The sequence below is a fragment of the Ptychodera flava genome, chromosome 4 (assembly GCF_041260155.1).
Source record: "Ptychodera flava strain L36383 chromosome 4, AS_Pfla_20210202, whole genome shotgun sequence".
Lineage (NCBI taxonomy): Eukaryota > Metazoa > Hemichordata > Enteropneusta > Ptychoderidae > Ptychodera > Ptychodera flava.
In genome coordinates this window covers 28,085,772-28,099,802 of record NC_091931.1, presented here as the reverse complement: position 1 = coordinate 28,099,802, position 14,031 = coordinate 28,085,772, and the positions used below count along the sequence as shown (strand labels likewise).

Genomic DNA, 14,031 nt, shown 5'->3' with positions numbered 1-14,031 from the left:
GACAAAGCTGGCAAGGTATTCTTTGTAAGAACATGATTGTGACGCGTCTCAATAACTGGTAGACAGAAGTATTTGTCAAGTGACGTGCTCCCGGCTCCTGTGTAAATATTTCTCGACAGATTGTAAAAGTTATGTCGACAGAACTGCTCCCTTTCTATGCATGTTCTCTGATTTTCTACAATGTTTTCAATCTAAGTGAGCGAAGGAGTCGTCGAGTTGTTGACCGGACAATTCATGGCAAATTGAACTAGGAAATTCGGCTTTACCCATTGCAGGAAGCTATGTGTTACGTTGTCACGTCAATATTTCCCTTCCTTATTCCTAACTTTCTGTTTCCATGACATGATAACACCGAACTTAAAGGAACAATACTTCAATTATTCACTCATGTTAGTTCCGCCTTCCCCATAGTTCTCCCGACACATTCGGGTTTTCTTTCGAGAATTCACTTCACTTTCAAAAGCCTATCTTCCTCAGAATATCCATTCCAAAGATTGTCATCTGACTTGTAAATCCTCATATCTTATCTTACCTGAAGACTTTTGGTCCTTAAATCGATGTTTTATTTTTTCGAAATACCAGCGCACTGAAGTAGTCGGTTCACTCTTGCCTCCGCCACAACAAACCGTATTGTGTTGTGTTGTGGGATGCAGGTATCGCGGGCTAGACTTTCGCTACGAAAGACTAAAACACACCCAGGTAAAAATGCCTATACATGACCTCTACTTCAAAATGGTAAGCATTTACAACCTTCCGTGTGGTGTACATAAAAAGTAGCCGCTCACCTTCGACCCTACTGGTTTGGCACCGAAATTGTTTAGCGTGAAGGTAGGCAGCAACGTTGGAATTCAGTGATAAGCTTTATGTATCCCCGTGTTTGTTTGTCTCCATTTTTAACAGTTATTTACTGCAGCTTTCTACCGATACCCAAGTGATTTATTGCCACAAAGCTGCCGGTGAATATCACCACGATCAATATCGTAAGCGTTCCTCGCCTCTGTCAACACACCTATAGGTACACTTTAAAGGGCCGTAGATTTTTTCCACTAATTTTTCGTGTTCATTGCAAGTTCTTGATCTACCTCCGAAAGAATGTCGAAACACCAATTATTCAGCTTGTCATCATGATTAGCTTCTGTACATATAAAGAGCACTGTTATTGCTACATTTGAAAACTGAAGTTGACATTTCTACACAAAAATAGTGGGGAAAACTACTGGACCTTTCTAAACTCTTTCCTTGGCCAAACCACTTGCCCATTCATTTTTCTGATTTAAACGGATGGTCTGTTCACATAAAAGACACTGACATAACCACAATAATCATCGATAACACAGTCACTCTCATCGTCTGTAGATATACATCCATCCATCAGTCATCGTCGTCGTCACTGCCACCACGAAATAATCAACAACTAGGCGTGTAATGCTAATATCATATTGTCATAATTAATATATGTACAGGAAATAGAAAGATCTTGTCTATATAATTTGAGACTTACTCAGCATTGCACTGTGATGTTCACAATTTAAAATGTTTAACGCACGTTACTGAGTACAGCATCATTTCCCACCTAAGTGGAATATGCAACACTGAAATCTTAATTTTGAACAATATTTTGTACGATTTTTTTCCCAATGCACTTTATTCCATGACTGCGTGGTGTGAAATCAACATCTTAGACGTCACGTCTCCTCTCGACTGTGATTTGTAACGTACACGATGTAGAGGGCTGTTAATTGACAAAGCAATGATGCAAGTTTTCTGAGGATTCGAAGAAAACACATTGGATTGTTTGATGGTGGAAATTAATATTTGGAAAAGTATTGTATTCGAATTTGTGATTGCACGAGTGCGCATGTCTCTTCTCCTTCAGTTGGCGCTGCTCTAACTTGCGTAGAAACTTTCATATCCGCTTGAATTCTTCCCGTCTCCGACGGTAATCGACTCGTCTGTCACGACGTAGGAGGCGTTGTGCAAACCAAGAGACGGCCCCGCCGTCTTCCCTCCGGCCGACCCACTTTTCTTGCAGATGTAACCTATGAACAACAAGGCCATGGCGAGGCCGAAGCCGACGAAGAAACTGCCGACAGCGATGGCTGCCACCGTGTTCGTGTCGTACATCATTCTTTATCCAAAGCCGGAAATGCCGAACTTTCTTCCGAGACCTGCAAATTTTATCACAGAAAGATAACATGAATCTGCTTTGTTCCGTTTTCCTGGAACCTCGTTTAATTTCTTCATTTTTTTAACATGCTCGTGTCGGATGGTACGTAACTTTTACGGTCAGCTTGTTTTAACGCAATACAATTACGCTGAATAAACCAAACGCCTGAAGTTCATGAGATTTTCTTCAAAATTAGCTACTATGTGGAGTATCGTAAGTCTTAAGTGCTGTATTCCTGATGATGTATTGCAAACGGTAACAAGGACAATAACTGTGATTTCTTGATGATATTTTCTAACATCGTCTTTGCTTTAGACAACAAGTACATTTTCTCCATAGTTGTCTAGATCATATACAATTCAGCTGTCAACATAACAGTATATTACAGTATGTATCTCTTTAATCAAACTTTAAAGTTAAATGACTCGCCAAACACTATATCAGCGAAACCAACAATACATGAGCGGGTGTCCTGAGGAAAAATAAAATGAAATACATCAAAAGTGACGACCAGTGGAGCTTTTAGAAGAGAGTTTTCCGATTATTTGAGTTCTGCAGGGATTTGAGTTGAACCAGCAGTGCAGTTTCGACATCATCAGTAATAACATCGCTATATATAAACTGCAAATCACTCGGCAATATCTGATGACTTTCACATACATAGCTCGGCTAATCATTAACGGACATTTCGGACCTTTGGTTCATTTCTTTTGTTTGCTCTTTCAGTCAGCCCGAATAATTGCCCTGCGTTTAACCTATGATTATGGTTGGGGTCAGTAATCCCGCAGCAGCCGTATTAAATGTAACTTAAGTTTTTGACTCTGGGGAAAGATTAGAAAGTGACGACTTGGCATTTTCCAAGTGTTTTTTTGTTGTTGCTGACCACGATATCTTCCTCATAACCGGCAAAAGATCACAGAAAGGATGATAAAATACGATTTTGCAGCAAGTACCGCCCACTCTCTGCCTGCCAATAAAAGCCTCCTGTGAACTAGATGGCCTTTAGTTGTGCTCAATGTACGTGCTATATCGGAAATGCGGTCTTACCAGCTGATTGCCGTAGACTTCAAGATCGCCTGGATTTAGCAAGTAAATCGTCTCAGTTGTTTCGTTGGAAAAGTCCTGAAAGGTAGCACCGAGGTACTGGGATGCTGCATGCGACAGTACCCTGTTTAGTTCGAGAAAAGAGCGCCCTGGTCAAGTTGCTTTCTGCCAAGTGAAGTGGGTTTGGTTTGTTTGCCTAACGTTACGCTGCAAACATTTACTCATAAAAAAGGTCTGTCGCGTTTGGAATTTATTGCAGTATATCTCTGACACGTCGCGACGTCGACTGTTCAAACTCGGCGGCTATTGTCCTCGAAGAGAGAACACTTACCTGATTTAAGGGACCGCCAATAATCGTAACACGGGAATGGCAAACGAAAATACATGAGCGGGTGTATTTGGAGAAATATCTACGATGTCTCAGATCAGAAAGATTACTTTTAGCACAATTAAGAGTTTGTATCATACCTCTGAAAATTGAAACTGCCCGAATGTTCAAAAGAGGGCTCGACTATCTGCTGTTGATCAGCAGTGTCTTTGTAATTGTGTTTCTATGTGTGCCATTTAATTCTTTGTATTTCATTTTATTGTACGTATTTACTGCGAGTGATAAAAAGACGATTTTCCAATTTTTTGGACAATAAAGTTATTCTAATCTAATTCTAATCTAATCTAATCTGACTATCAGACTATGCGATTTTTGTCCAACTGTTGAAGATGAACTCCATTATATTTTTGACGGTACATTTTACAATGTTGTTAGGAATCAGTTGTTTTCTAAAGCCAGAAATTTGTGCTCTGTATTTGATTCATTTGATGTACAACAGAAACTGAAATTTCTGATGAGCGAGATGCTATCCCAATTGCATGGCATCCTATATTTATCATGCATTTTCAGACGAGAAGCTTCTTATACTTAAATTTTGTTTCGAGCTATTCATATCATTGTACTTTATTTACTGTTTAGTGTCTTGTAAGCCCTTAGGGCTGGGTGTGGCAACCAAGCTGCTTAAGTCCACACATGACACTCAAAGAAACATAACATAAAATAACATAACATAACATAACTCGTTGCGTATGACATCAATTTCCCTTCCCTAAATGGAAGTTTGGAAGTGCAAAATCCGACGCGAACATAATTATGATATGAACTTTCCCAGGTCACAATTGCTGGTACGTCTGTATTGCTGGCAGGTTTGTAACAAACACAAATTTCATTTCGAAACAAAATCTTAACATCGCCTGAGAATCATCGCGGAGGCAGATGGTTTTGATGGTAAAATTTTTGATTTGTAATTCGCGTGTTTTTAATATCAATGGCCCCTTAAATCGGGCAGTAAAGTGATTTATTTATATTTGAAGATTGGCAGGATGTCAATATGCAATGTGCACACATGCTGATGTAACAGTCGGTAGTTGTCGATGGATTTACATGTAAAGACTGCCGGTCAAGCAAACTGTCAAACTGACACACAGACACACAAAGACACACACAGACACACACTCTCTCTCTCTCTCTCTCTCTCTCTCTCTCTCTCTCTCTCTCTCTCTCTCTCTGCTGTTTTGTTTAACGATAAATGTATACTAACAAATGAAGTACTAAGGGCGTCTTCTAGGGAGTTTCACGCAATCATCAGACAGACAAATCAAAAGTTAATTTAATTTAATTACAGGAAATTAATTCAAATTTTCAAATTATAGGGCTTTGAGAAGTAAGCTAGCGTAGTGATATCTGAAAGAGTACACGCGCTAGATAAAGTTACCTGGACAAAGACAGCTCGATGAGCTGAAACGGCACGATGCCGGAGATTGGCTTTTATCATAGTTTTGAACTTGCTATGGGCAACAAAGCGTAACTTATAGCTTTACCATGCACCAGTCCCCACAGTAATGTATAGTTAAATCTCTCTAGGGTCACTGATCTTGATGGGTCACCACAAAATGAAGGCTGTTGTGTTGGGAGCTGTGTGTCGCTTTCACAAATATTGTTCGACAATTCAATTTTCGTATTTTGTGCGGCATGCATACTATGTTCCCATAAAATTACACAGAACTTGGCCGAACTTCATTTGAATATTTCTTCAAACCTCAGAATGCCGCAAAATTAACGTGCTTTTTTTGCTGTGCAGAATTTTTACCCCTCTGACAACCATCCCACCCCTCCAATGTCTAACGATTCGTATAAGAGCAATCATGGAGTCTATGAAAGAATCTTCGTTTGGAGTTGGATCGCGTTCACTGTTCCGCAAATATTGCTGAACCTGCGGGTAACCAACTTCAAGTTTCAGCTCTTTGGAAGGGCGATGACATCAGAATACCGGTGCTTGTGACGTGATGGAAAATGCATTCACCAAAAATTAAGATGGAAAGGGCTGAGAATTAAACCAAAGCATTGTTACATGTGAAAGGAATACTCTTCTTTCGAAACTTTGCTAAAAGTGAAATTCAAATAAGATGTAAGGGAAATCGAAAAAATAAAACGAATTAATAATGGCATCTGCACGACATGACATCGCACAAAATCATTTGTTTCAACCTGTGCAAACTGGTAGGCCTATTAGTTACGCATCACATGTAAATGATTAATACAAATTTTGCATATGTTAGACCTCATTAAAGTTGATTTGAGTTGTTCATCCTGCTTGAAATTTTGAAAAAAAATATTTAAGATCCACGATAACTCAATAAAGGCTATTCGTATTAACATGGGCCATAATATACGTTGGCCCCAGGTATTAGCTATTCACCGTTTGTGTGTTCATTTCAACTTTGTCCACTGACTCGCTCTGTGTCAAAGTGACAGTATCTAAGTCCGGTTCCTTTCTTCGGCGGATGTACAGATAGCCTAGTGCAATTGCCACAGCAGCACCGAGGATGAACATACTAATCGCTATGCCGACGGCCGCACCTGCGGACAAGCCAGTCGACCCGCATGTCAGATCGTCGTACTTCACCGAAAGTAAGGCGCGACCCGAGTGTTTCGACGGGGTCGCGCACAGTGTGGTGGGAGTGGAGACGTCATCATCGCTGTGTGCCTCCAGCCAGATCCTGAAATCCCGCAGATTGCAGTCACAATGCAGAGCATTTCCGCTGACATCGAGATGCTGCAGCGCCGGCAGGCCGTTCAGCAGACGGCCGGACACCGTGGTGATTTTATTCGTCCGTGCGTTCAGGTATCTCAGCTTGTAAAGTCCCGTGAAGGCTTCGTAGTCCAGTGCGTCGATCGAATTCCTTGGCAACATCAGATGGGTCAACTCGCTGTTGGCAGAGAAAGTGTCCGCCGGTATTGCCCCGATCTCGTTGGCTTCTAAATCAACGAGGGCAACTTTGCCGAGCCCGGAGAAAGTAGCGGCGCTGACTTCGCTCAATTTGTTGACCCGCAGGTACAGATTCTCCAAATTCGTCATGTCCTTGAAAGCGCCGTCATCGATCGTCTCTATTTCGTTCGCGGATAAGTACAGCGTCTTCAGCTTGGAGAGTGACCGCAACGGCGTGTGTGCGACCTGCGTGATACTGTTTTCGCTGAGGTCCAGATATTCAGTCTTGGACTCTATGTCCCCGGGAATGTTCGGTAGCCCAGCACCACTGCAATCTGTGACATAACCGTATATGGTCGATTCGTGACACTTACACTGTATTGGACACGCCAGTGACATATGGACGAGAAGGGCGATAGTCAGTAGTGCGGAGACAGCCATACTGTGTACTCGTGAAGGATGCATGTTTCTCGACTGAAAGAGCCAGAAGTAAAATAGAAACACAGTGAGTAACTAAAATTTCCGCTTTTGCATCATAAATTTACTTGCATTAGTGACCATCAAGGGTTATGCATCACAGACGAACCTCAAACACAATTTATTGTTCGGACTTTGGTCAGAGAATGTATCTGTGAGACAGCGGCATGCGCAAACCTTGATAAATACAGGTAAGTTGGTCAGTCATGGACTTAACGTCCTGGTATCGGTTGTATGTATGCTGTGTTACTACGGGCGATAGCGTAACATTTATGCCAAACTAAAACCCTCTCAAAGTCGAAGTAGATGTCGATGGTGGAGATGGTTAACAGACGTTCACAATGACAGATATCAATTTATTTTTCGAATGCAGAGCTTAATGATAATATAAATGAGAAGATGACTTGGGATTTGACGAGGAAAGTCCCACTGTCCTCAATGTAAGCATGCGGAAAAGGGCTAATACATTGATGCATCGGACGTTTATTACGTTTTTATCCCCGAATGGCCAAAATCACGCCTTTACAGACCTCTGATGGCGCAAATTGAATAACTTGTGTACCGAACGGTTACTCAGTACCAATCTCCTGTATAAACTTGCAAATTTCCTATTTTTAGACATAGGGCTCTCTCTCTCTCTCTCTCTCTCTCTCTCTCTCTCTCTCTCTCTCTCTCTCTCTCTCTCTCTCTCTCTCTCTCTCTCTCTCTCTCTCTCTCTCTCTCTCTCTCTCTCTCTCTCTCTCTCCCAACCCTCGGTTGTCAAGGAAACTACAATGAATCTCCTTGTTGGAATTTCATGCCAGTAAGTTGCCAGAATATTGGATGACGTGATATCTCGGCAATTGTTGAAGGTATAGTCGTATAGAATTTTTCGGTGGGAAGACGAAATAAGTTCTTGATTTTTATTTACACTTTAATATTTGGCATTTCTTTTTAACGTTTTCGTATTTAATAACTGTAATTTAACTCATGCTGTGACATTGATTGATTTTATCCTACATTTTAATTGATATCAACCGTCATCACTCCGCGCTCCATGCTATTCTCACTTTCAAAAGTAACCATAGACGCTTAGGCTGAAAGGTCTCAAGAAGACGCCACAGTCTTAAACCAATCATTGAATAATATCACCACACATCGATGACAACATAACTAGGCTGTCTCTGGAATGAGGTCATAGAAGCTAAGTCAAACGAAAAACTAATTTGATTTAATTTAGGTCACTAACGCCGTTTTCATACCACTGTTTGTTTTATATGTAAATGTATTATGTAGCGAATAGTTTGGTATCCAAAAAGCGACCAGAGCGATGAATATTGGTCACTTTTATCGGTCTTACCACAACCCTCAACCACAATGACAATAATTGCGCTGCCTACTTCGCTGGATCCATAAGGCAACTGCAGGGTCAGCAGTCTGCATCAAGGGACCGGGTATGGAGCATAGAAAGTTAGAACATGTACTGCACTGTGTGGCTAGTAGCACGTTCATATTATATACATCTTTGCTGCATCTTAACATTTGTATTCCACTGTTTTAAACCACAGTCGCTCCAGAAATATCGCGTGTACATTATAACGTGTACGATTAAAGGGGCAATGGCTGTAACTTCAATTAACGTTTTAATTAGATCCGTTTTAGGAAACGCGGACATTTCCTTCTCACTATATCCCCGTATCGTGTTGAGATACAAGGGTGCATGCTTTTGGGTGTAGAACAAAAAGAAACCTGTGTTTTAAGGTAGAAAGCACCTCGAAAGTGAAAGACTTAAACTTTTGCTCAAACTTTCCTGAATGAAACTTTCAATCATTCTCTTACCAGATCAACAATAAAAATAGGGGATCACGGTGCAAAGTTTGGAACTAGCAAAACAAATTGCTCAACATTTTACTTATATTTAACATTCAAAATGGCCGCAATTCCTGTGTTGACTCTAGGGGGGGGGGGAATTCAATTTTGGATTTTCGAAAAAAAGACTAAGCCGGTGAAAGTTTTTCTTCAAGAACTTCAAAATGAGCCCTACAAGTGGTAGATCAGAAAAGAACTGTAGAAATTTGAGAGTCCGACTATCTGTCCCCGAGGCGTGTTCTACCTTAATGGAACATACACACCAGAAGATTCGTGAAAAGCTAACGTCTGTCCTTGGCCGTCAGTAACGACAGGCCAATTCAAGGGTTTTGATTATTTTTTTCAGTGTTTTTGTTTTTCATGCCAACTACATTTTCTTATTCTACTCCAAAAGCACGTAAAAACACGAACAATTTAGATAAACAGCGTCAATATTATGTAACAAGCGACCTAACGGCCGATATAGCTCCGCTGTGTTTATGTAGAGAATAACTATTTTTGACACATGTTGATGAAGAAGGTGGAAATCTTTGATAGCTCATTTCAATGGCCAGAAAAAAGTGGCTAAAATAGCTGCAAAAATACACAATTGAAGATTTCATCATAATTTGAATATATCACATTGGATCATCCCTGAGAACATGTCAACCAAAGCTATTTGACGAGTAGTTTTTTGAGAATGAAATTTTCTGACCAAAAATGGCAAAAATTGCCCCCAAAAATAAAAATTGCAGATTTCACAATAATTTCAATATATCATATATTAAAATAATCCCTTGGAACCTGTATACCAAATATCAAAGCTATCGACTTGCAGTTTTTGAGAAACAAATTTTTTGACCAAAAATGGCAAAAATTGCCCCCAAAATACAAAATTAAACATTTCATCAGAAATTCAACATATATTACTTAGTTCATCTGTAGAAATCTGTATATCAAATTTCAAAGTTATCAAACCAGTACTTTTTGAGAAACACACTTTTTTACTAAAAATGGCAAAAATTGCCTTAAAAATGCAAATTTGCATATTTCTCCAAAATTTGAACAAATCTGAAATTGATCATCCCTAGAGACCTATGTACCAAATATCAAAGCTATCTGACTGGTAGTTTTGAAGAAGAAGATTTTAAGGATTTTTTTACCAAAAATGACAAAAATTGCCTTAAAAATACAAATATGCAAATTTCACCACGATTTGTACAAATCTAACGGAGGTCACCCTAAGTAAACTGCATATCAAATTTCAAAGCAATCAGGACAAGCGGTTTCAGAGAAGAAAATTTTTTTACCAAAAACAGTAAAAAATGCCCCAAAAATTACAAATGTGCAAATTTCATCACGATTTGAACAAACTTAAGTGAGGTTACCCCAAGTGAACTGCATATAAAATTTCAAAGCAATCGGACTTGCGGTTTCAGAGGAGAAGGAAATTGTTGACGGACGATGGACGCCGGACGACGGACGCCGGACGACGACGGAATATCACCTATTTGATAAGCTCCGCGTCACTGGCAGTGGAGCTAAAAATGCACGTACCTTTATTATTGTTGAATTATAGAACGGACCAGAATGCACTTGACAATAAACAACAAACACATGTCTACACATGTGCAGGCTTGATTTGACAAGCTGAATACTGTGTATCTAAATGTGCTAGGGGAGGGGGGTTAGAACAAGAAACTGGAGCTGACATTAAAAACGAACTCGATAAAAGCATAAACAGTTACAGCTACCGGCCCTCTAAAAGCATAAACAGTTTAATACTGCTACCGGCCCTCTAATTATTGAAACTGTGGAGTCAGCATCGAGAGATACATGTATACTCAACCTCTGCTAAAGGTACCATTAGGCCAAAGTAAGTAAATTCTTTGTTTTGCGTCCGCGCGCGCCTAGGTTTTTGGAGATTTTTCGGAAAAAAAACACAAAATTTTCCTTTCTAAATTTCGCCGTTGGTGGCGCTATTTTGTCGCAAAACAAGTTGTGGCTTTTAACTTTGCGATAAAAAACTCCTTTACGGCAGTCATATTTCACTAATGGACCATGCGGTGACGTAAAACAGTACTCTCTACACATTTACCCATTTCGATACTCTCAGCCTCACGCGCGCCGGGGCCTCACGTTCTCCCTGTTTGTTGTTGCTTTGCCTGTTGTGGCTTTGTCGTCACGATAAAAAATGGATGAAAGCAGGGAAAAAATCGAAGTTAAAAAACAGGAAACCTTTGCACGGCAACTTGAAGGCATGGTCACTGTGAGCAATCGGGACTTGAACAGAGAGAGATTCAGTCGGCCGATTAACGCGATTGAACTTGGGTACCTCGACTTAGAGAGTATGGCAGACCGAAAAATCGGAAAGTGTTGAGCCTATCCCTGGTAATTGGTCTTTTAGGTTTGCCAAAAATTTGGTTAATTTGTCCATTTTAACTTGAAACAAAAAATAAACCAGTGATCAGTCGTGTAAACGAAAGGCCTTTACGTACTTTTTTGTTCAGTTTAGGTATGGGAAAGTATATTAGAATCCCTCTGTGAAAGTTCAAACTTGTAGTAGGCGGTCGTAGCTGCTCTTGAAGGAGGTCACACTTTCTGCATTAATGACATCGGCTGGTTATTTATTCCAGATGTCCACAACTCTTGCTGAAAAAAGTACTTTCTTGTGTCAGTGTTGTGTTAAGTCGAACGGTAAGTTTACGAAGTTTGGGACAGGACGTGTCCTCAAGTTCTCGAGTCGGCTGCTAACTCAAGTGAAAGGTTACAGTGGTCATGGCCTTTGAAAACTAATTCTAGAGTTGAATCGTGTCGCCGGGAATTCTTTTTTTGTTCAAGTGTTATTAAACCAAGATGTTTAAGTCTATTTTGATAATTGTAGTGTTGGAGTTTAGGTATTATTTGCCGTGCTAAGATTTTTATGTCCTTTTGTAGCCATGGTGACCAAGCTTGTACTGCATGTTCAAGCTGTGGGCTCTCAAGTTGCTTGTAAAGACGAAGAATGACATTTTTTTGATTTGATCGACAATGATCGTTTGATGAGATCAACATTCTGTTTGCTTTTTTGCAAACTTATCACATTTGCTTGAAGGTTTTAAGGTAGAATGAAGTAGATCGCCCAAGTCATTTTCTTCAGTTGTACGTCCCAGTGAAATATTGTTCATTGAGTATTTATTGAAGGGGTTGTTGTAGCCAATATGCGTCCGCCAGTGTTCACTCATTTTTTGTAGCTTGTCCAAATCAGCTTGTAGAATTTAAGGATCACTACAATTTCGCAAGGGATGATATGTCTTGGTATTGTCAGTAAATTTTTGAGTTCAGAACTAATTTCACCGCCAGTATGATTGATGTAGATTAGAAAGAGTACTGGTCCAAGAACTGAACCCTTTGGGACACCACTTGTGACGTATTCTCCATTCAGATGATGCTCCATTTATGACTACTCGCTGTTCTGTATTTGTCAATCATGCTTTGACCCACTGTAGAATATTTCCATTTATGCCATGATACTTCATCTTTTCAATCAATCTGAGGTGTGGTACTTTGAAAGTGCAAGGAATATAGATGTGAAGCTTCCACCTAAATTTGGGTCTGATGAGTCTGTGTGTGGAGACTGACAATTGCGAAATGTTTTCTTTTATTTGATGGAAAGGAAAGGTGCTGGTTTTACGGATGGTCCCGAGGAACCTACAGGGAATACTTTTGTCAATTATATCACCAATTTCTTCTTCTCTCTGATGCCCCATCTTTCTAAAATTGAATGCAGAGGCTACAAGTTACCATTTTTGTTTGGTGTTTTCTTTCAAAACAGACACCTTTCAGAAAGTTTCAGCAAAACTATGACATTCCATCAGAGCATAGACATTACAGGAAACTTGAAAAAAAAACTTACAAGAACTTGAGGACAAAAGATCGCTACTGTATACTGTTATAGTGTACCCATTCCTCAAACTGTCCAGATTTAAGTAATTTGATGAGGCTGTCAAGTTGCTGTGCAATGGTATTGACATGTGGACACTTTGAGTGCACAAGAAAGAAATCTAAAACTAATAAGAGAAAAGCAAACGTCAAAGAATGGCTGTTTATTTTGATCCATTTGTTATGAAAATGCATACAGTGATCACACAGTGTGTCACACTATGACAGGAGTATTCATGTGGTTTGAGAAAAATTGTCCAATAAAGGCAAACAAATTTTGTGTTAAATTTTCTGTGTGTGTTTTTTAGCCGCTTACCCGCGTACCTTTTAGGATTTTGAGTGGACGCAAAACAAAGAATTTACTTACTTTGGCCTTATTCTGCATTGCGGACTTTGTTTTATGGACACTGGATTGTGTATTTATCGATAGCAGCATAATAAAAGCTAAATTTTGACTCGGCCGTTGTGCGATGGGGTGACATGCAGCCTATGATCACAGTCGCTCGAGAGTTATTCAGCTCTGGGACTAGTCGCCCCATAGACGAGTATACAGAAGCGAGAAATACCTCTCGCTTCTGTATACTCGTCTATGGGGCGACTAGTCCCAGAGCTGAATAACTCTCGAGCGACTGTGCTATGATGGCTACTAGACCCAACAAGTACAAAACTATTTATTGGTTCAGTATGGCTGACGAAGATAGTAAAACGTTCACTGAGTAGCATGAATGTATGCGCATTGCTTAACGGCATTATGATTTTTATCCTCATCTGTAGGGACATAGCGCTAGAAAGACTTCCTGGTCTGGGAGTATGTAATCTCATGGGTATCTATAACATACCTCGTCGTTTGTACAAACCACAATTTTTTCCACTGTCTGAGCTGGACCCTCGAACTCCACCTTGCCGTCGACGAGCAACACAGCTTTCTCAAGATAAATATACCATGCACCAAGCTCCTCTTCGACAACTACATCAGAACAGAATTAAACACCATAGGAACACCAGTGGAACTCGTCAACAAAGACGTGTTGCGCTTTCAAGTTGACCTATAAACTCGTTTGTCCGAGAATCAGCATTCATACAAACCGTACAGTACCTTTGAAAGGCCCCTTCGCTGTGAAGAGATAAGGTTACTACTACTAGTACTTCATGCTTCAAACACCAGCGAGACTGACCTCACCCTGCGAAAAGCGCCCTCCGGTTCGAGAAGTGGCGATATTTCATGGGCGTGTCGAACAAGATATTTTTTTTCATCGTAGGCAGATATGTCTAAACCATAGTAAAATAGTTGTACAGACAATGGTCGAAACAGCCGTATACTTGGAAATGAAAAGCAGC

At 40.2% G+C, this 14,031-nt stretch overlaps 2 protein-coding genes and 1 long non-coding RNA gene across 3 annotated transcripts in view; 1 reads left to right on the top strand and 2 right to left on the bottom strand.

The window, feature by feature from the left end:
• The window catches only part of LOC139130482 (solute carrier family 13 member 1-like), a 308,042-nt gene that overhangs the window by 242,285 nt on the left and 51,726 nt on the right, over positions 1 to 14,031 (top strand). The window lies entirely within an intron of this gene.
• Positions 1,508 to 3,452, bottom strand: LOC139131366 (uncharacterized). The gene is made up of 2 exons (XR_011552110.1): positions 3,215 to 3,452; positions 1,508 to 2,168 (listed from the first exon to the last, which is right to left on the bottom strand). It is a non-coding gene; the product is annotated as an uncharacterized lncRNA (long non-coding RNA).
• Positions 4,860 to 13,872, bottom strand: LOC139131363 (slit homolog 2 protein-like). The gene is made up of 2 exons (XM_070697375.1): positions 13,533 to 13,872; positions 4,860 to 6,942 (listed from the first exon to the last, which is right to left on the bottom strand). Exon 2 carries the CDS (start codon positions 6,931 to 6,933, stop codon positions 5,947 to 5,949), a length of 987 nt encoding a protein of 328 aa, XP_070553476.1. The 5' UTR covers positions 6,934 to 6,942; positions 13,533 to 13,872; the 3' UTR covers positions 4,860 to 5,946.